Source organism: Bos indicus, chromosome 10, assembly GCF_029378745.1.
Source record: "Bos indicus isolate NIAB-ARS_2022 breed Sahiwal x Tharparkar chromosome 10, NIAB-ARS_B.indTharparkar_mat_pri_1.0, whole genome shotgun sequence".
In the NCBI taxonomy this organism is placed as follows: Eukaryota; Metazoa; Chordata; class Mammalia; order Artiodactyla; family Bovidae; genus Bos; species Bos indicus.
This window is the reverse complement of record NC_091769.1, coordinates 86,958,840-86,982,294: the sequence shown is the minus strand read 5'-3', so window position 1 is coordinate 86,982,294 and position 23,455 is coordinate 86,958,840. Positions and strand designations below refer to the sequence as shown.

At 40.9% G+C, this 23,455-nt stretch overlaps 1 protein-coding gene across 12 annotated transcripts in view; it reads right to left on the bottom strand.

The window, feature by feature from the left end:
- The window catches only part of TTLL5 (tubulin tyrosine ligase like 5), a 317,814-nt gene that overhangs the window by 62,716 nt on the left and 231,643 nt on the right, over positions 1 to 23,455 (bottom strand). For 11 of the 12 annotated variants that reach the window (XM_019969275.2, XM_019969274.2, XM_019969282.2 and 8 more), the window contains one exon: positions 17,529 to 17,746. In XM_019969275.2, coding sequence (XP_019824834.2) covers positions 17,529 to 17,746 — 218 coding nt within the window. Of the gene's footprint in view, positions 1 to 17,524; positions 17,747 to 23,455 lie in introns of those variants that run through there. The other variant, XM_019969283.2, reaches the window with a different exon arrangement.

Below are 23,455 nucleotides of genomic sequence, written 5' to 3'. Positions count from 1 at the left end.
AGGACTGGAAAGGTCAGTTTTCATTCCAACCCCAAAGAGGAGCAATGCCAAAGAATCTTCAAACTACTGTAAAATTGTGCTCATTTCACATGCTGGTAAGGTAATGCTCAAATCCTTCAAGTTAGGCTTCAGCAGTACATGAACCAAGACGTTCCAGATGGCCAAGCTGGGTTTAGGAAAGGCATAGGAACCAGAGATCAAATTGCCAACATTTGTTGGATCATATGGAAAGCAAGAGAATTCCAGAAAAACATCTACTTCTGTTTCACTGAGTATGCTAAAGCCTTTGACTATGTGGACTACAACAAACTGTAGAAAATTCTTAAAGAGATGAGAATACCAGACCACCTTACTTGGCTCCTGAGAAACCTGTACGGGAGGTCCAGTTAGAGCTGGACATGGAACAACAGACTGGTTCTAAATTGGGAAAAGAGTATGCCAAGGCTGTTCACCCTACTTATTTAACTTCTATGCAGAGTATATAATACAAAATGCTGGGCTAGATGAATCACAGTTGGAATCAAGACTGCTGGGAGAAATATCAGCAACCTGAGATATGCAGATGATACCTGTCTAATGAGAGAAAGTGAACAGGAACTAAAGGGCCTCTTGATGAGGGTGAAAGAAGAGAGTGAAAAGTTGGCTTAAAACTCAACATTCAAAAACTAAGATCATGGCATCCAGTCCCATAATTTCATGGCGAGTAGAAGGGGAAAAAGTGAAAGCAGTGACAGATTTTATTTTCTTGGGTTCCAAAATCACTACAGATGGTGGCTACAGCCATGAAATTAAAAGACACTTCCTTCTTGAAAGGAAAGCTATGACAAACATAAAGAGCATATTAAAAAGCAGAGGCGTCACTTTGCTGACAAAGGTCGGCATAGCCAAAGCTACGGTCTTTCTAGTAGTCCTATGTGGATGTGAGAGTTAGACCATAAAGAAGGCTGAGTGTTGAAGAATTGATGCTTTTGAACTGTGGTGTTGGAGAAGACTCTTGAGAGTCCCTTGGACCACAAGGAGATCAAACCAGTCAATCTTTAAGGAAATTAACCCTGAATATTCATTGGAAGGACTGGTGCTGAAGCTGAAGCTCCAATACTTTGGCCATATGAATAGAAGAAATGACTCATTGGAAAAGACTCTGCGTGTAGGAAAGATTGAAGGCAAAAGGAGAAGGGGGCAGCAGAGGATAAGATGGTTAGACAGCATCACAGACACAACGGACATGAATTTGAGCAAACTCCAGCAGACATTAAAAGACAGGGAAGCCTGGTGTGCTGTAGTCCATGGGGTCACAAAGAGTCAGAGTTAACTCAGGGACTGAAGAACCACAGGAATATCAACAGTCTTTGCATTTACTATGGGCCTATCCATATGAAGAAGCATTTAAAAAATATGATTCATTTGGCTGTCATGTCTCAGGTATGGCATGGGGAATCTCCATCGAGCATGTGCACTCCAGATTACAGGCTCGGTAGTTGTGGTATGAGGGCTTAGTTGCCTCACAACATGTGGATCTTAGTTCCCCATCAGCGATCCCACCCTGCATTTAAAGGCAGATTTTTAACCACTGGATCACCAGGGAAGTCCCCTACATGAAGAAATATTAAGTTGGATGACTCACTGATTCTAATTCAGCATGGATTATTAGTGCTAAACTGTAGAAGAATGACCATGAGATGTTCAGAACCTGCAACTTAACAGCAATTCACTATTAAAGTCAAAAGGTAATTGTTGGTAACTTATGAGGCAGAAATTAAAATTAGTCAAAATTACTTTCAAACTCTCTTTGGAAGACAGGTCTCATTTGAGACTGAGAAGCAGTCTCAATAAATCTAACATAGGACTTCCCAATCTCCTGAGAAACCTGTATGTAGGTCAAGAAACAATGGTTAGAACTGGACACAGAACAACAGACTGGTTCAAAATTGAGAAAGGAGTATAACAAGGCTGTATATTGTCACCCTGTTCATTTAGCTTATATGCAGAGTACATCATGCAAAATGCTGGGCTGGATGAATCACAAACGCTATAGTTGAAACCAAGGAGAGTGTGAGGGACGACTGATTCTGCAGTGTTCCTCAACTGTTATTCCTGGAAATGGTGAAAGTTATGGAGATGGAAGAAGAGTTAGACGTGGGCTTACTACAATCTCAGCTGCAGTAACTGGCCTAGTTCAGACCCTTCTCTGCAGATGAACTGTCTATAATTATCAAAAACTGCTGAAGGGCAGGATTCCTGATGAACTGAGCCACCTCAAAAAAGCGAAATGAGACAGGTGCCTACGTTAGTAGCAATGATGAATTAGAAGAACTCTATTAACGGTGACATCTCAACATAGAAAGGAAATTTCCTTGGGACATATTCAAAGTTAGTACCTAAGAGTTCCTCAAATATTAGATACATACTTCCTAACCCAGAATTCGATTCACTTGCTCCATTTCTTTCTACTCTTTTTGCCTCTTCCATTTTCCTGAGGTCTAAGAAAGATCCTGGCACTGAGGGGAATAGGCCTTTCAAAGATGCTGTTCAATAATACACTGCAAACAAACAGTGTCTCTGTAAGTGGAAATATGTCTGCATTTATTATTTTGAGAGATTTCTTCTAGGGCAAGTCTCTACTTAGGGAATAGCGAAGTTGTTCAGTAGTGTCCGACTCTTCACGACTCCAAGGACTGTAGCCTACCAGGCTCCTCAGTCCATGGAATTTTCCAGGCAAGAATACTGGAGTGGGTTGCCATTTCCTTCTCCAGGGGATCCTCCCAACCCAGGGATTGAACCCAGGTCTCTGCATTGCAGGCAGACTCTTTACCCTCTGAGCCACCAGGGAAGCCCATTTAGGGAATAGAAGATGATTAAATGGGTGGCTAGGAGTTCCACCACCATTAAGATCACATCATATAGCAGGCCTACGTAACATGCCATCACCAAGGAGGGTTATAATGGGTAAAATCCCCATTATCCATTTTGCTGGTGAGGGTGACTCTGTATTTCCTTTATTTGTGGTTTCCTCTCCCTGCCTCCGACCATTATTTTGATCGGTGGAAACTTTTCCTGAAAGTGATATTCTTTCTTTAAGATCTGTTTTGATCATTACTTCACAAGGTTGACTGTGGTCTGGTGCTATATTTCAAGACTTTCCACATCTCTAACGTAGAGGTACTAGTTTTCTATTTCAATGGTTTAGTGAAAGTCTATCTTGGATTCAAGCCACCATGTTAGGAATGACCTTTCCATAGAAGGGAGGACCCACAAAAGGAAAACGCTCAAGATTTTACAGAAAGAGTAGAGTTAGAAAAGCTGATCTTGCCAGGGCTGTGGCAAACAGCTGTGGTGGCATTTATCAAGGTCCTGAAAAGAAACATCCTCAAACTTGATAAATTTTATAAAATATTGGTGACCAACACTTTCAATTCTCAAAGGACAGAAGAAATCCTAAGATGCAAATTAGGTTAAAGAATTGAATTCCACCTCTCCCACCTCCCGCCAAAAGACTTCAACTTTGCTTAGCAAACATTTCACACACATTAGTTATCTTCTAATTCTCCATACAACATATCTATGTGCAGATAGGTGTATGTGTAATCCTGTCCAGGGATGATATACACATTTCACAAACAGACACCAACATTCCAATCCTTAGCAAATAACAATTAGAACATTATTAATGTGACTCTGGTTCCAAAACCAATTCAAGAAACAATTTAGTGAAGTCAATTTGTGTATTATTGGTGCACAGAACACATTTTACAAATTCACTTTTATTTCTTGTCACATTTCTTTTCATTCCTAATATTATTTATGTGTATCTTTTCACTTAAAAAATTATTAATCATTGGAGAGTTTTTGTTTGCTGTTTCATTCATTGCTTCACCAAATTTTTAATGAACACCTAATATGTGCCAGGCACTGATTGAGGCACTGTTCTCCCACATGCCAGGTTGTTCTAAGTGATTTCTGTATTTTTATTATTTGATTTTGGTTAATTTACTGTTGTTTCATTTATAGCGTTTCAAGTTAAATGACTAACTCATTGATTTTCAAGCTGTCATATCTTTGGAATAAATGTATTTAAGGTTATAAGCTTACTTTAGAGTGCAGTTTTGACTATCCCACAAATCTGATATGTCATACTTTCATGGCCATTCAGTTCTAATGATTATTATTTTTGTTATGATTACCTCTTTAATAACTATTATATACTTTATTTTAAAAAACTTGTAAACACATGGGCCTTTAAAAAAACTATTATTTCTAAATTAAGTATAATTATAAATTATATATGTAATTCTTCTCAAGTGGCTCAGTGGTAAAGAATCCGCCTGCCAATGTAGAAGACGCGGGTTCGATACCTGGTCTGGGAAGATCCCCTGGAGAAGGAAATTGCAACCCACTCCAGTATTCTTGCCTGAGAACCCCACAGACAGAGAAGCCTGGTGGACTACAGTCCCTGGGAGGAGTTGCAAAAGAGTTGAACACGACTTAGCGACTGAACAGAGAGAGAGAGACAGAGAGATTATAAAGTGTGATACTGCTATTTTGAAATAGGTGGAGCCTTCATTTATGACACAGTATGTACTGAAATTTCATAAATATTCCACGTATACTTTACCTATTTTTTTAAATATCTGTTTATTTGGCTGCACCAGGTCTTAGTTGCAGCAAGCAGAATTTTTAGTTGCAACAGGAGACTCTCGGTGCAGCTTGTGGTGTCTAGTTCCCCGACCAGGGATTGAACCTGGGCTGCTTGCACTGGGAGCACAGAGTCTTAGCCACTGGACCACCGGGGAAGTCCTCCACACGTACTTTAAAAGAATGTATATTATCCCTTTTGGGCCCAAGAGACGATGCATAGCTATTCATATTTTCCCATGAGTAGTGACTCATAAGGGGTGTTTGTAAAATTAATTTAGGGGACACAATCAGCATTTTTAAAAGTATTATGTGAAACTTCAACTTCATATATATATAGATATTTTTACTGGGTTGCATATAAAATGTATTTGTAAATTATGAGTGGTTGTCAAAAAGATTAAAAGCCACTTATTAAAGCAAACAGTTAATTCTGTATTTCAAGTATTCAAAATCCTCAGAAATTTTTGAGTTACTTATCAGTTACCAATAGAAGTATATTTAAATAAATCACTCACTATGATAATTTGTGAATTTCTCTTAGATAGCTTTTTATTTATATTTTTTGATTTATACACTTTGAAGTTATGTTAAGTGCATACAAGTGCTTTTCTTTATCCCTACCAGTGCTTTTTGTTTAATTTCCTTTTCCTATGGCTATCCAAGGAATTTCAGAAACAACATCTACTTCTGCTTGACTACTCAACAGCCTTTGTCTGTGGATCACAACAAACTGTAGAAAATTCTTAAAGAGATGGGAATACCAGACCACCGTACCTGCCTCCTGAGAAACCTGGATGTGGGTCAAGAAGAAACAGTCAGAACCTTACATGGGAACAACTGACGGTACAAAATTGGGAAAGGAGTACGCCAAGGCTGTATACTGTCACCCTGTGTATTTAACTTAAGTGCAGAGTACATAATGTGAAATGCCATACTGAATGAAGCACAAGCAGGAATCAAGACTGCCAGGAGAAACATCAACCTGAGATATGCAGATGACACCAGTCTAACGGCAGAAAGCGAAGGGAAACTAAACAGCCTCTTGATGAGGGCGAAAGAGAAGAGTGAAAAAGCTGGCTTAAAACTCAACGTTCAAAAAACTAAGATCATACCTCTGGTCCCATCACTTCATGGCAAATAGAAGGGGAAAAAGTGGAAGCAGTGACAGATTTTATTTTCTTGGGCTCCAAAATCACAGTGGTGACTACAGCTGTGAAATTAAAAGATGCTTGCTCTTTGTAAGGAAAGCCATGACAAACCTAGATAGTATATTAAAAAGCAGAGACATCACTTTTCTGACACAGGTCCACATAGTCAAAGCTATGGTTTTTCCAGTAGTAATGTATGTACGTGAGACCATAAAGACCATAAAGAAGGCTGAGCGCCAAAGAATTGATGCTTTTGAATTGTGCTGGAGAAGACTCTTAAGAGTCCCTTGGACTACCAAGAGATCAAACCAGTCAGTCTTAAAGGAAATCAACCGTCAACAGTCATCGGAAGGACTGATGCTGACGTGGAAGCTCCAGTACTTTGGACATCTGATGAGAAGAGATGACTCATTGGAAAAGACCCTGATGCTAGGAAAGACTGAATGCGAAAGGAGAAGGCAGCGGGAGAGGATGAGATATCAGATAGCATCACTGACTAAATGGACATGAACCTGAGCAAACTCCAGGGGATAATGAAGGACAGGGAGGCCCGGCTGGAGTCCACGGGGCGGCAAAGCTGGACAGACTTGGCAACTGAGCCACAGCAGACAGTTCTCATTCTAATTAGTACTGCATGGCTTATCTCTTTGCAATCTTTTACCTTTCTGAGACTTTCCTTTCGATATATCTTTTAAGCAGCCTATAACTGCATGTTTTAAAAATCAGAATTAGATAATACATCTTTTAATAGAAGAGTATAATCTGTTTACATTCATTGGGATTACTCATGTGTTTTATTTTATCTTAGTTTTAATTTTCCACTTATTATCTTTTTCCTTTGCTTTTTTCCCCATTTCCTGCCTCCCACTGGATTCATAAAGTTTCTACATTCCCTTCTCTCCCCCTCTGTTGGTTTGAAAGCAGCAGACTGTATATGTATCACTTAGCTTCTATTTTCTAAGAAAGTCTAAAGCTATTCAGTATTTCCATCTTGCCCTTGAACTTGACACAGATGTGTTCACACATTTACTGTCCACTGAATACTCTTGTCCTTGAATCCTGTTGTTGTCATAAACGTGTTTAATCCTTTTAAGAAAACCAACAATTATTTTTATAGTTGTTAATGTGTACAGACATTTCACAGTTTTTGTACTTCATTATTTCATGTTATTCTGTGTTCACATTTATCTTCACTAATTTTTTCAGTGAGGGCCATGGGTATACTCTTAGACTTCGAATATCTCAAATTATTATTTTTTGCCTTCTTTCTTGAATGATAATTTAGCTATATATAGAATTCTAGACTGCAAGTTACTTTACCTCAACACTTTCAAGCTATTAGCTCTTGTCTTCTGCCACTTATTACTTCTGAAGAGAAGGTTGCTGCTATTCTCTTTTTCTTTGTAGTTAAAAGTAGGTTTCTTTCAGGTAATACATTAGACTACCCACTTATGCTTGATGGTCTGCACTTTCTATGCAGACACACTATGATGTCGCTAGAGGTACATTTATTTTGGTGCAAAGAATGATTTTTTAAGGTGAAGACCCATATCTTTAGCTGAGAATTCTGTTATTATTTTTTAAAGTATTGCTTGTTCACCTATCCTTTGGCTCTCTCTTCTGATATTCCTATTAGACTCACATGTCATATTCCACAAGATATGGCTAGATACATGATCAAATATGTCTCACCATTCAAAACATTAATTTCATCTGTGAGGAATTCATGGTTCAGGTTTGATTCTGCAGGCAATCTTTCTTAATATTAGATTTATTCCTGTGTTCTACAGTTCTGGTTTGCAGGCTCAGTTTGAATAGGAATCACTTTCCCCCTTTGTCTCTCCACTTGTTCATCCCTCCCTGTCGGAAGACTTCACAGTTGCCTCCACCCAGTCCCCCTGACTCCAATCTAGAACCAGACTTTACAGTGGTATTTTGGTGCCTCTGCCACAGAGATGAATAGAAATTCAGAAGGCATTTCATTATCTTTCTAACTCTGTAGGCTCATGGCCTCATGTAAAGATGGAGCCTCAGCCAGTGGGTCCATGTCTGCTCTATCAGTCTCCTACAGACGGGGCCCTATAGCATTCTTTAGCTCAGGATTTTCCAAGTGTGGTATACTGACATTTTGGACCAGATAATTCTTCACTATGGGAAACTGTCCTACGCTTCGCAGGATACCTTTTTTAGTTTTTTTAGTACCACCGCTAGACTCTACTCAGTACATGCCAGCAGCAACACCCCTCCCCCAACTCACAACCAATGACTCCAACACTGCCAAATGCCCTCTGGGGGCAGTATCATCTCCAACTGAAAAACTCGCTCTTTTGTGTTCTATGAATGAGTCTCGCCTCTTGGGTAGGGCACTCTCAGGCCCCAATATGCCACGGGAGCTGAGGTCCAGGCTGCCACTGCCTGCTTCCACAGCAGGGCTCACAAAGCTTGTTGCTTCAGCCTCATTCACTGATTGCTATTTGTTGCAAGTACACTTTGGGGCCATGGAGATGCTTCCCTTGTTTCTTTTTTCTTCTTTAAGCTGTTTATCTATCACTGCTGTGTTTGAAGCAGAGAGGGAATACTAAGCATAAACTTATGGAGCCAACTTAACTGGAAGTCAGCAAGTCCAAATCTAATCATTAGTTTTGTTTGAAACTAAACCTTCACCTTCAATAGCCATCAGAGTTATTAGTGTTCAGGAAATCAGAATGTGTGTGAATTTCCATAGCCTGGTTAGCTAGAGCCATATCACACTTATGAACATCAGTTTAGTAACAACAAAAATGAGATTTAACAGGGAATAGTAACAGCAGCAGAAATTACAAACCACACCAACCAGCATGCAACGGACACTTACTATATGTCAGGGAAACACATGATCTCCTTTAAACCCAAGAACAACTCCATGATGTAGATAATATCTTACAGATAACAAAACAGAAGCTTAGAGATATCCCTAAATAACAGTCAATTAAGTGAAGGAGCCAGGATTCAAATCTAATTTCAAATCTTGGGCTATTAGCAGTTGTACTCCACAGCCTCCCATACTCTCCGTGGTCTAAATAATTAATGAAGAGATCTTAGTTACTTAGTGGTCCCTGATGCATTCACCCTGATGGAAAATACTAAGTCGCCACTATCTCCACCTTCACCACCACCTCCTCCACTACCATTTCCTGAGAACTTATCATGAATGTAAGTTCTATCAGGGGCTGGGGACCGAACTCTCTCCTCTCTCAAAATCGATCTTCACGAATACAGGGCTCATATCTGTCTTGTCCACCGGTGTTATCACCAGCATCCAGAACAATGCATAGCAATGGACATTCAATATTTATATGATAAAAGGACAAAGACAAGACATCTGTCCCTAATAGAAAGCAGAACACATAGGAAAAGGAAAAATAAGACAAGGACGCAGATAGTAGAGCCAGCTGAGGAGCTGACAGTGGGGCAGTTGGTCAAGCTACATCAAGGGGATAAACTAGAACCTGATCTTGAATAAAAGGCAGGACTTCGACTGAAGATGGAGAAGGGCATTCTGTGCAGGGAGCATGACATGGGCAGGTAGGAGCAATGAATGGAGCCGAGCAGACTAGAGACAAGATAGAGAATATACCATAGAGGGCTTCAATGTCCAGAGTAAGGACTCTCAACTTTATCTTGCAGGCAACTGGAAGCCTCCAGAGAGTGCAGAAGAAAGGTTCAAAGAGCTACTTTAGAGACGATATTTTAAAATTGCTTCCTAGGCCTATGCGTGTACCCTATTTCTTGAAGTACCTATTTGGATAGTTTAAAAACTTCTACTGTGTTCTACTTGGGTTTTCTTTTTATTCAAGAACCAATTTTGAGAGTTCACATTTTTCAAAATATCTTTCATCCAGTTTTGAAAATTTAGTAGCCTATAACTATGTGCAGCGTTCTCCTGATTTTTCCATCTCCCCTATATCTACTTTTTAAAACTTTTATTAATTCTCTTATCTCTCTGGCAGAACTGTGTGAAAATTATTTTCTGCTTTCCTGTCCCCCTACCCTGAACTAAAAAATGTTTTGGGTTTAGCTAATTTTGCTGTTTGTTTTCAGTTTATATTGCTTTCTTCTTGATTTCCTTTGATCTGTTTTTCTTAGCTTTGTTTTATTGACCCTTTTCTAGCTTTTAGAGATGGAAGCTTAGTTCAGGTATGACAAATATGTGGCTTGCATAGTCACCACTCTCAACATCAGACATTACTAATCTATCACAGCACTCTTTCCTGCTGAGCTCAGAGAAGTCCTCAATTCTCTTTAACATGACACTGCTGTAATGAGTTGAAACCAGTTTATTGGTTGAAGCTAATTTGCCATTTGTATCTTGGTTAATTCCTTTACAATCTTTCCATATTTAACACAAAATAATTATGAGTTTAGCTTTAAGCACACTGTTGCCTACATTTCAAACATAAGTTTGATATATGTAATTCATTTTTTACCTTTAAAAAGTTATTTCAGCTTTATTGACTTGACAAAATTATAAGTTATTCAAAGTACATTGAGGTGATTCGGCATATATACTGCACAAGGATTCCCCCATCTAGTTATTTAACACACGTATCACCTCACATAGGGCTTCCCAGGTGATGCTAGCGGTAAAGAACCCGTCTGCCAATGCAGGAGACGTAAGGGGTGGGTTTGATCCCTGGGTCGGGAAGATTCCCTAGAGGAGAGCATGACAACCTGGTCCAGTATTCTTGCCTGGAGAATCCCATGGACAGAGGAGCCTGGTGGGCTACAGTCCATAGGGTTCCAAAGAGTCGGACACAAGTGAAGTGACTTAGTACACACACATCACCTTACATATTTACCTTTTTCTTTCCCTTTCTCTTTCTTCTTTTTGGTGAGAACATTTAAGTTCTACTCTCTTGGAAAACTTCAGTGTCTAGAATGGGCTTTTCTGTCTTGTTTTGATATGTACAATTCTTATTTTTAACATAGTTTCCAAAATAATTTTGATCTAAACTACTTAAAAGAGTATTTTAACATTCTAAATTTATTTAGGCATTTGTCCAGATTTTAAGGAGCTTCCCTGGTGGCTCAGAGGTTAAAGCGTCTGCCTGCAATGTGGGAGACCAGGGTTCGATCCCTGGGTAGGGAAGATTCCCCTGGAGAAGGAAATGGCAACCCACTCCAGTATTCTTGCCTGGAGAATCCCATGGACGGAGGAACCTGGTGGGCTACAGTCCATGGGGTCGCGATGAGTTGGACACGACTGAGTGACTTCCAGATTTTAAAATCTCATTTTATTATAAAGTGGTCAGAGAATGGAGACTGCATAATTTCTGTTTTTTGAGGATTTATACCAAAATAGTTTTGAAAAATATTCCATGGGAGCTCTGCAGGGCATAAAATTGCATGTTATTAATTTAATCTCATTAATTATACTGTTCAAAACCCTTTATGTCCTTAGGTTAGATCTGTTTTGCCTGTAATAATGACTATTCTATTTTCCTTTTGGAATTCATTATTTTAGGTGGAATCTATCTTTTCTCTCATCATTTTTACCTTTGTACACTTTTTTCTTCAGAATTTTGGCAGAATTTTAACAGTCTGTCCTGAATTTCACTAATTCCATTTTCTACAGCACCCAATCTCTATTCACCATGTTTAATCCAATTTTTCACTCAGGTGTTCTTGTTTCTATTCAATCCTTCCTGACCCCAGACTACTTGCTCTCAGATAGCTTTTTTGAGCTCTACACAACCAATGCACACTAGGGATTTTTCTGAAATGTTTTCTTTCTTGATTAAACTTACTTTGGAGGTTGACAGCTCCTCTGAATCTTCTCCATGGATCTTTCTTTAAAGCTATACTATTTCCAGGCCCCGAGATTTTAAAATATTTGCTCATCCTCAGAGAAGAAAGTCAAGTTTGCCAATAAGGACTGAGGATCACAGAGGAACTGATATGAATTCTATCAAAGGCTATTTTAAATTTCTATCCAAATCTTTAAAAAAATTTTTTTAATTTATCTATTTGGCTGCATCAGGTCTTAGCTGTCCTAAGACGGGCTTCTCTCTAGTCGTGGCGTGTGGGCTCCAGAGCTCGCGGGCTCAGCAGTAGCAGCGCTGGGCTTAGCTGCCCCACACATATGGGATCAGGGACTGGAAGGCAGATTCTTAACCACTGGACCACCAGGGAAGTCCCTATTCAAATCTTTTTAAAAGGGATTTTTTTCATAATCAGATAAGATAGAAGGGAAGTGAGAGATGGGAAATACCCAACAGTCACATTACCATTTTAACATCTCAGCAAGGATGAATGAAAAGTAAGATTTTAATTTAAATTATCTAAGTATAAAATCACCAAAGGAAGATTCATCATTCTATGAGTCTCATGTATTTCTCTCCCCATGGGACCATACATAATTCCAATGATAACAACTGGTTAGATGTGATTTAGAGTACCTATTTTCAGACTGATGTCATTGTCATCATGGCCAAAGCAAATCCTAAGATCTTCTAAGGCTACCACTGAGGTCCAAATGCTGAGAGCTAGTAAAGGAAAGAGAGTCTGAGTGGTGACTCGTCACCTGTCCCCCAGCTCTTTCTGTCTCCAGGCCTGCCCGCTTAGAGTGAGAGGGCTCTGTCTGGTGTGTTTCAGGGCTGCCAGTGTTTTCCTACACTGCGCTCCCACAGGCAGGCAGTGTATAAAGCCCTCGATGAGGTTCTTCAATCCTTCTTGTGCTGCATCTAACAGACATTTCCCCAACACCTCACTAGGAGGGTGGCACTAACTATTCCTACTTTTGAGCATTTCATTGGCCATTTAAGTGGCAAAACTAGTGTGGAAAGGAAGTTTCTAAGTGCTGACACTGCATTTTCCCAAAGGCAGTATTTTAGGATGATTAATCTGTCCCTTGCTGCACAGAATGGATGTGAATTGATTGGTGGGGGGTCTCTGAAATCAGCAGTCTACTGGGATGAGTATGGGGTTAGCACAGTAGGGGATGTGAATTCTGGCTTTGGTTCTGCCACTGTCCATCTGTGTACCTTGCTATACCCAAAGCCGTGCACGGCGCCTTCCTCCAGGTTTTTATCTTTCAACACTAAGAGTCTATGACTATATTATTTGGGAAGTGCATAAATTAGAAATCTCATATTTAAGGATGGATACACTACAGCTTCAATCATATTTCTCAAAGCTACACATAATAAGACTGAAAAGCTGATAAAGATGGTTAATAACCTACATGACATCTTCAATGCTTACCTCAAGACCCTACTTTTGGACCATTTTAACTCCTGATTACTTTGCCTCCTGTTCATGACTCATTTGTTAAAAAGATACAACATATTTTTTTCTTGATCCTTTATTTTTATATTTTTCTGACATTAATGTGAGCATCTCCATCACACTGCTGACCAAATGTTGAGGTCACATTAATTGGTGTTTGGATTAACATGCTCCTGGGTTTGGGACAGCTTTCCTGCCTCCTAATCCCTAGCAGCCTTTAGCAAAACACCACTGTCCTGGGTGCTGACACAGAATAGCAGTTGGCTTCAAATTCTACTGAGGTCACTCTGATGCAGAATATACTAAAACCTGGCAAGGAAAGGTAACTCCAGCTATTTAAAGAAAAGCCCTTTCATTGAGTCTGGTGTTTCTCGTGCAGTTTTCTTTTCTCAGGAAAGTCCCAAGGTAAACAGCTTTGACCCTGCCTTTTCAAATTCATCTCTAGTCTCTGAGTTTTGCCCACATCCCTGGCAAACACTGATCTTCTCAGATTTCTTTCTGTATATTTCCTGGAGAGTATGATTCTGGCTCTGAAAAAAGAGTCTTTTACAAGGAAGAGATAGTTCATATGCATGTAGTTGTTCAGCGGCTGTCATCCTTCCTAGTTAAGCTGCCTGCTTGGAAGAAATACCACAAATAGTTTTGAAAGGAGGATCTGAAGTTGGTACTAAATTATGAAGTGTTACAAACATTAGAGAGGAAAATCAAAAAAGGGTATTGGCACTGTGGAAAAGGCAAAAAAAAAAAAAAATCTAAATCATTCTCTTCACAGAATTGACAAGTGAGATTTAGCTAAAGGAAATAAAAGTCTATGAATCTAAGAACTATAACAAAGAACTGCTGGGCCAAGAAAGGATGGGGAAAATGGCTGTAAAGAGTCAGGATTAAAAAACAAACGTGCTCATAAAAAAGCTTTCAACAGAACAGACTGAAAACAAGTTATTTTGGTTAATTATTCAGTGGGGACAGTGAGTTTTGTTTTACAGTTAGGAAATTGAAACCTTTAGAGGGAAAGTGACTAGACTATTATCATAAAGAAATAGGACCCCACTGTTCCGATTCTCAACTCCCTTTGCACCAAAATTCAAAAGACATTCCATCTTTTATGTTCTATTGTTTTCTAAATTCAACCCTCTAGGATGTGGAAACTTTGATGCTCTTGGAAATTGCTTCTATATTCGTCCAGTGCCAACTTCTGCGCTAGGAGAGGTTTGAAGTTCAACCCAAAAACACAGGGCTTGGCACGGTCAAAAGCTCATTACAACTTCTCATTAGTTGTGTCTCTTGGGACAACTATGGCATTCCTGAGTGTGACTCAGTATCGCCAGTCATAACTGATCAGTTAGTCAGTCAGTTCAGTCGCTCAGTCGTGTCCGACTCTTTGCGACCCCATGAATAGCAGCACGCCACGCCTCCCTGTCCATCACCAACTCCCGGAGTTCACTCAGACTCACGTCCATCGAGTCAGTTCCTGATTAATATGAACCAAGCCCGAATCAGGGTGGCAATAAGCTCAAGCAAATGAAGCAACACATTTTGTAGGAAGAAAGCAAAAAATTACGTGAAAATTTCTTGGAGTATCGTCTTAGTATTAACCACAACACCTAAAATTCCTTTAGTATTTACCACGTACCAGGCACTGTATTTGTGCTTGACATTCATCAATTCGTTTACTTCTCTTAATAACCCCATGAGGCAGGTACTATTATCATTTCTATTTTAAACAGGAAACTGAATCACACAGATGTCAAGGAACTTGCTATGCTGGCTAGGAACAAGTACTTTGGAACAATAATAAGAATATGTCACCTGATACTTAGGATCCTGATTTCAGAAGCCATGAAAGGTTTCTCTAGATTAAAAATAACTTCAGCAATCCAAATGAAGTATGGCGTTTAGTTGATTGTAATGTATGGGCGACAGTTTCTTCGTATTGCAGTATCTTCAAATGTACCATGGCAATATAGGATGTTAACATGGAGAAAACTGGGTGTACGTATCTTTATGTGTACTATCTTTACAACTTTTCCATAAATCTAAAATAATTCTTACATGAAAAGATTATTTCAAAAAACTTTATCTGGATGCTTCCTAGGGAGAACTTTTCACTGAGTCAGTTCAGAGAAAAATAGTGCTATTCTTCTTCCTAAAAGCCTGAGAGCAGGTTGAAAACAGGGGGGTCCTCAAGCCCTGCATTTTTCATGTAAAGGAGAGGATGTTCAGGTCTCCACTAGCGCTAACTTATTTAGCTTCACAGACTTGTGCTAGAGTTTTAAAGGCAAATTGGAAACTATTTCCTGGAACAACGCCTCAACAGCATGCCTTTTGATACTTGGATTATACTTTTTAAATTCTAAAGAAATCCTGTTTTCCCCTCCTCTTTTGTGCTTTTTTGGTGCTGAGCTGCTTCCGGTTTTCCCACACTCCTGCCTGTCAGAGGCAAGAAACCACAAAAATGCAGCAGAGCAAAGCCTGTCCATAGAGCTGCAATTCCATCTGAGAAGTCTGAAGAGCTCTCCTGCCAGTAGTGAGTTCAGGGCAGTGAGTGGGGTCCTCCAATGTCTGGCCTCGCTCCTGCCAACAGAGCCCCCCTCTCCACCAGCACACGAACTTCATCGGCCACCACAGGCCATCTCAGCAATAACTGGAAAGACCACGGCAAACAGCACACTCGTCAATTCAACATTCATTTCCCCGCCTAACTGTGGGCTTTTCAAACCTGGGAAGGAGTGTGTGCTTTTGGAACGCTTATGATGGTTACTAAGACTTACAGAGGTCTGAAGTGTGCCAGATATTGTTCTATGTACTTTACATATTTTAAGTCTGCTCATCTTTATCAACTGTCCTATGAAACAGATATTATCTCCAAAAACAAGGGAAAAAATAACTGTAGGGGGTTGTGTTAGCTCTTCATTGCTGTCTTAGGCGCTCTCTAGTTGCCGCAAGTGGACTTCTCACTGGGGTGGCTTCTCTTGTTACCGAGCACGGGCTCTAAGCATGCAGGCTTCAGTAGTCATGTCTTACAGGTTAAGCTGTCCCACAGCAAGTGGGATCTTAGTTCCCAGACCCGGGATCGGACCCGAGTCCCCTGCGTTGGCAGGTGGATTCTTAACCACTGGACCACCAAGGAAGTCCCCAAGTAAGGAAATTGAAGCCAACAGTTTAAGTAAATTGCAACTTGTTAAAGATCTCGCATCAATAAAGTGTGAAGAGGGGTCTGACACAGACAGTCAGGCCCCGGGGGCTGTGCCCTTAAAGAACCGAGAGGGGCCACACATCCTTCTTGTCGTGCCATCGGCTCTCAACCACAAACTGAACTGTCTACTGCTCCAGAGAGTTCTCTAAAGTTATTACGATGCCAGTTATTCCTAGAAGAGTGCTTGGCACTTAGTAGGCACTGAATAAATATTTGCTGAATAAACGAATCTGGCAGCAGTATAATTAAAACAACCACAAGGGATTGCTTTTCAACCCAAATTTGATTCATTATCCAAGGGGGCAAAAACACGAACTGTTTTTTCTGTGCCCTAGGATTCCTTTTTATAACTCGAGTTGGTTTTGTGAAGGACAAATGAATGGGGAACCCCAAGGACAGCAAGAGAAATACACAAATCTCTTCTAGGTGTTCATCCATCAGGGATTGCCTCCTCCTCCGGACAGCTTTGGTAAGTCCGACAGCTTTGGACAGCTTTGGTAAGTCCCCCAGTTTTAAATGGACAGGAGCTGCTAAAACCAACACTTTTTTTTTTTTTTTTTAAATCAGTCCATTTCTAGTTTTCTAGGGAAAATGGCTGGGGGTAGTGTGAAGAATGTGACCTAAAACATGTATGTGATGCGGGTACAGAGATGTCTTTTTTTTTTCAGGTAAGACAGAAAGATGACAAAAGATATTAGAAACATCGTTGCTCCACAGAGCCGGATGACTAATGTCAATGAAGTTAATTCATCTTATGAAATCTCAATCCTATGTCTTCCCTTTCAAATGCCTAAAAACAAATAAACAAGGGTGGAGCGAGGGAAGAGTGTTGGATTTTACATGAAATTGGAAAGATCTAACTCTGTAGAACGACTGAAGGAAGAATACATCCCGGAGGAAGTTCCCTCCTCCAAGTCCACAGTTCAGCGCCGTTACCAGCTGTTGCGTCTGGTTGAGGCTCCTGCCAGAGGCCACAAGCGGCAGCTGCCAACGACCCTGAACCTGCCAGCTGCAGTGCTCGCCATCACCCTTGGCAAACTTAGAAAAGCAGCCTCTGCCCCTCTCACAGGGGGACAGCCTCGACACTGGCCATGCTGTAATAGCTCCCCCGGTGATTCTAGCTTACAGCCAGGGCTGAGAAAACAGTTGGCCTTTATTCCCCATCAGGTGTTCTTTTCAACACTGCAGTACACATTGTCTGAGCCTCCATAAATAAAGAGCATCGTCAGCACAGAATTGATACAACTCAGAAGGAACTGAACAGAAGAATTTCGAAAACTTACTTGGAAGCCCTTTGGGATGCTGCCTTTCTGAGGACTTGTTTGTGACTGGATGGGGGTTTGGGGACCAGGGAGGAGGAAGAACTTGGAGGTGGCACCACTTTTTGTGGCAGAGTCGTTGGCTTCTGGCCACTGGCTGTGGCGCTTGGAATTCTGCAAGCTGCACCATTATTTATTGTCCATAAATTGGAGTTAGGTAGTGTCTGGCTGCCAAAGATCGCCTAGAGAAAAAGAAAAACAGAAGATTGATGGAGATATCCTTCACAGTCTGTTTGCTGTAAGTGAATAGCAGGTTTGCAATCCTGAGGGGAGGACAAAAGGAAAAGGGAAACCATTCAAATGAAGCAACTTTAAAGAAAAAACACCTCCTCCAATAATGCCAGTGCAGGTGTAGACTCACAGAAGGGAAATCTCTTTTAGCAGAGAGTGGAGATGGTCTTGTTGAAAGTGCCCTGGGCTAGGACTCAGGGCAGCTGGGTACTATGAATCGCCCATAGACATGAACTAGAGAAGCATTTGGTCTCCCCTTGTCTTAGTCTTTCCCTTCGTTGTTAAATTCAACAGGAATTTAATGAACGCCTCTTGTCGGATGTCAAGTACTAAAAATACGGCAGAGAACAAAAGTGACTTGAACCTGGCTCAGTTCCAGCCCACTCAGAACTCTGAACTCCTCTGGAAGGTTTGCACCTTTGAGGAAACAGAAGGATCCAGTGTGGAGTAGTAACATCTTGATGACCTAAAGATTAACATAAGACCTACACTTGGAAACACTTTCAAAGTAAAATTACAACATGAATACTGGTTATTATACATGAATACAAGATCACAACAAGGGTATTTTCGCTTAGAAGGTAAGCCAACAGATACTAAATAAAGATCCCAAAATCACCATCCAGACATCACAAATACCAACACATACCTGTAGGAAGGATGTACACTTAATTTAATTGTACACTTCCTCAGAGAGAGGCTTAAAACAACTCTTGCAACTTATTTGCCTCATTATAAATAGTTTTTTGTGTGTGTGTTACAAATTTTGTTACTGATTCTTGAAATATGTTAACACTGCTTTCAGTAGGCATGAAAGCTTTAAATATAAAAGGGTATTAGGAAGAAAATATAAATGAAAAAATACATAGGACTTTTTATTAAAAGGATTTCTGGCAATTGATTTCTACCTATAGGCACTACATTTCAAGAGGCAATGGGAGAAATGTCATTTTCTCGTGGCAAGGACTGAAGGAATATCAAATGTTCTCAGGAGACATTCACCTTCTAGGTAAACTACACTGGCAGTATTTCTGTCCTTTACGAATTTTAGTTTTTGAGATATAAAAGATGAACTGAGTAGCTTTAGTAAAGAAGTGTTAACCAATCCTTCTACACTAATGCCTTGGAATATCCCATTTCAGGAAAATGTGTCCAAAGGTCCCTGGTTGGGCAGACACGGGGCAAGAGGGGTAGTCGGCAGTCTTGTGTGGAGGGAATGTGTGTGGTTGAGAGGCTTGACAAAGAGCAAAGCGATTTCAGAGGTGGACGCTCAAGGCAGTTTCTTACAGACCAACTGGACTGAAATGGTCCTCATCTCTGGAAGCCACCAGAGAGGGTATGAAAGAGTGGCTCACTCACCTCTACCTCTGACCAGAGGAGGGGCGCCAAGGAAGACCTGAGTCCAGAACAAAGCCTAGCGTGCAGGGCTGCAGAGCGTGTACACGGGGCTGCACACGGGGACGTGGGCAGTGGGAGCAAGGGCGTGGGCCATCTGTAACCAAGGCGTGCAGCAGAGGCCAGCTTGCAGAACTGGCTCAAAAAGAAATCCACTCCTTTCAAGCACCATATCTAAGGGCCTAAAAAATCTGTGGGAGAGATTCAATTGGAAGGAAGGAGGGTGGCAGGAAAGGGTGACCCCATGACCTCCCAATAAATGAGCTTAGACTGAAGAGTGCTTGCAAGATGCCTCACTCAGGGTGGGGAGGAAGCCGGAACTGACCATGAGGGCTGACGAGGTCTACTCTGGCCCTCTATAAACACATTCACTGGATGAGAAGCAGAGGAGGAAAACCACTGTTAGTGAAGAACTCGTGGAAATAAAAACACTCTTTATTGAGTTAGGTTTTCACACAGTGACGGAACTGCCATCAGGAAGAATATCTATTCAATACATGTTGCCGTGGTGACAATAAATATATCTTTATATATAAAAATAAACATATCTTTATATGCCAATACACACACACAAAGATATATACCATGTTGGTATCTGCACAGAACAGTTCTGAAAGGATTAAAAACAAAAACTGGCAGCCTCCATGGAAAAGAACTGGTTAGCTAGGAGTTAGGGGTAAAGGGAAACTAATTTTTGACTATATATCGTTTGTGTCTTTTTGAATTTTATACCATCTAAATGTAGTTATTTATTCTAAAAATAAATTATTGAAAAGTCAAAAGTAAGTCAAGTTCTAATAAGATGTGAGCAGGCAACAGATTAACTTTCTAAGTATAAATCAAAATATCAAATGAAGCCCAGCTGGTTCAAGGACTCGCCATTAGACTGTGTTGAAGAAGGAATTGACTGTTCAACACTTACTATGGCTTCAAGACCAGATCAGGTCATCAGCGATAGGCAAAGGCTCACGGAAGTGGAAAGGAACATGGCTCTACAGTCAGGTGTGACAAGTGGTTAAGGCGTGATAAGTCAGACATGCTCAGTCATGTCTAACTCTTTGCGACCCCATGGACTGTACCCTGCAAGGCTCCTCTGTCCGTAGAATTCTCCAGCAAGAACACTGGAGTGGGTAGCCATTCCCTTCTCCAGGGGATCTTCCCAACCCAGGGATGGAACCCAGGTCTCCCTCATGGCAGGAAGAGTCTCTACCATCTCAGCCAGCAGGGAAGCCCATAGTCAGGTGTGCCTGGACTCAAATGTAGGCTCTGTCACTTATAAGTTGGGTGACCTTTCAAGTTACTTAACCTCTCTGAGCTTTAGCTTTCTCATCAGCAATTATAATCACTCGGCTGGACTGTGGGGGATTAGATGAAGATCAATAAGTAAACGCAGCCCAGGCACTCAGTAAAGGTTTCCTGAAATAAATCAAAGCCCCAGGCACACAGCAGAAACTGAAATGCCCCCTTCCTTCCCAAACTACCACCTCAGTTTACTGAGGAACCAAGCGGTGGCTGACATGCAAGTCTGCTTATCTGCAGTGACTTGTGAATGGTGGTTGGCTCCATGTTTTCCAGCATATTTTTCCAGTCTTATGACGATGCTCACTAGCTGCAAAAGCAAACTCATAAACTGAAAGCACATGTGTAGGTTCCCCAGATCATGTTTACGCAATTCTTTCTGGCAGAACAGCCTTTTTCTCTTCTAAACGCTTATAAAACTGCATTCGTATCTGTCTTATCACATTTAGCACAATTACCTTGTATCACAGCCACTTATACACATACTTTTTTCTGTGTCTGGACAATACATACTGGAAATGCCTGCCTTTGTACCAGATTAATTTTTGTTTCACTAACAGTGTCAAGAAGACTGGCTTGTGTACAAATGGTGCTTAATAAACATTTACTCCACAAGTGAAGAAAAAAACACCTCATATTATACCAACTACTAAATTCCTACACAAGAAAATAGACAAGCTTGTGTTTACATAGAGATGCAATCTCGTAGTAGGACCGTTCTCTGGAGTTTGAATAGTGAAAGTGCCTTCAGCTTACACTCAGCCACAATACATAAGTTAAGCCCTTCTTCAGATTCCAAATGAAAATAAATTCACCTTCCTAGACGCACATACTGTGGCAGGACCTCAGACACTTGTTCCATAGTAATAAGATGAGTCTTTACCTCAAAACCACAAAATAAACCAGGAGAATTTATTGCTTAGGAGACTCACTTGCCTGGATACTAATAATTCTTCTTTTCTTCCCTCCAAAACTATCCTGGTTTTTTTTTTTGGGGTAAAAACATGTGCCCACCTAGAACATTCTATTTCCCAGTCCCTCCTGTACCTTGAGATAACCCTGTGACCTGGTTCTGAATGGTAAATAGAGAAGTTTCCAGGTGCAGTTCTGGGAAAACTCTTCAAAGGGGGCAGGCTGGGCTGCCCGGTGCACAGCTGTTGCCCTTTACTGTTGTTCTTCACCCAGAACATGGCCCTCTACTTAGAAGCAGCCAAGGTGGAAGTCCCTTGCTAAGGATCGCAGAGGATAAAGACAGGAGGAGCATGGGTTCCTGACCGCACCACGGACTTTAGGAGCACCTCTATCTCTAGATACCTGGTTATACAAGGGAAAGAAAATAAATCTTTAACTTGTTTAAACAGCCATGGGTGGGAAGTGTTCTATTATATGCAGCCAAATGGAATCCTAACTGAGTTGAGATACAATTCTCAATCTACCAAAGAGTCAAGCTTGTTTCAGCTTCAATATAATAAAAATATAACTGCATCTCAAAAATAGCAGAGAGTCTTCCCAAATACAGTAAAAAGCTTCTAGGTTCTCATTTGTCATTTGGGGATCATATACTCATAAACTGAATGGATAATGAAATTATTGTAATTCTATGCCATCCAAAATTCCCCAAAGTCAGTAATGTGTCAGACAAGTTCCCAAGTGCTGCACCAAAGCCAAGGCTAAGTGGAATGAGATTAAAGTAATCAAAACTGATGAGAAGAAAACCAGAAAGTACTCAGGCAAAGATAAAAGAAGACATATAGATGTGTGTAGAATATTGGCAGAAATCAGCCTCCCCAACCCCCACCTACCACCTCCCCAACCACAGCCTGTATTGACCCTAATCCTACAAGTCTACCACTATGACAGATTATGTGAACTGTTTTGTCCTGGTATTCATTCATAAATAAACAGGAGCATTATATAAAGTTCTCGCCATGTAATTCCTAAGAACTGTGAGGTCTGGACAGAGTGTTAGCACTCTGCACTTGTGGGCTAACCCAGGGGTGGGGCCTGCGCTGTCATCAGTCACTGTCCTGGGAACGTGAAAGCTGTATCAGCACCAGCCTCCACTCAAGACCTGGTCAACAAACACAGGCCTTTGCTTCTTTATTGGGTGTGGGAAACAGCGATGCTTCGGCAAGGACACTCAGAGAAAACCACAGTTGGAGGCTTGGCTTGGCCCCAGACAAAAGAGTGGAAAGGCCCTCCTTCTCCCACAACAGAAGGGTAATCATGGGTGGGAAGGAGGAATCTGTGATAGACAGAACACAGACTGCAACTTGGAAGGTCACAGGGAAGCAAGATCTGGGTTCTCTTACTTGAAAGATAATACCGTTCAGAGATTAAATTCTGGGAGGTTGTGTGGTGTATGTGTGTGTTTTAATGCCTTCCAGAGAAACACCCCTTTCAGTCCTGACTCAGCCTTCTTGGTGATGGAGTATAACTGGATGCCTCCCTGCAGTGAAATAACTCTCTAAATTCATTTTCTAAAAATTAAGGTAGATGAAACAGGCAAATAAGAATCTCTATTTGAGTGGGTTAACGTCACTTTGTATCCCTTTTTCTCTGCTATCAGAACAGCAAACATTTTAGGCATCATTCTCCCCATGTGAGATTTTATCCTAACTTGGATAAAGTTCCCATAACATAGCTTCTAGTTCTGGCAACTCAAGTACTGGATGGTTTATCTGCCTGAGAAGGTAAGATGCTAATCACTCATCTTTACTACAACCAGGCTGAGAGTTGCTCAACGCAAAGAACACATTACATGCAACCATACAATGCTGTAGAGAAAGGCAGGGGGATAGTGCTGTGCTTAGCCGCTCACTTGTGTCTGACTCTGTGACCCTGTGGACTGTGTAGCCCGCCAGGCTCCTCTGTCCATGGAGATTCTCCAGGCAAGAATACTGAAGTGGGTTGCCATGCCCTCCTCCAGGGGATCTTCCCAACTCAGGGATCGAAGCCAGGTCTCC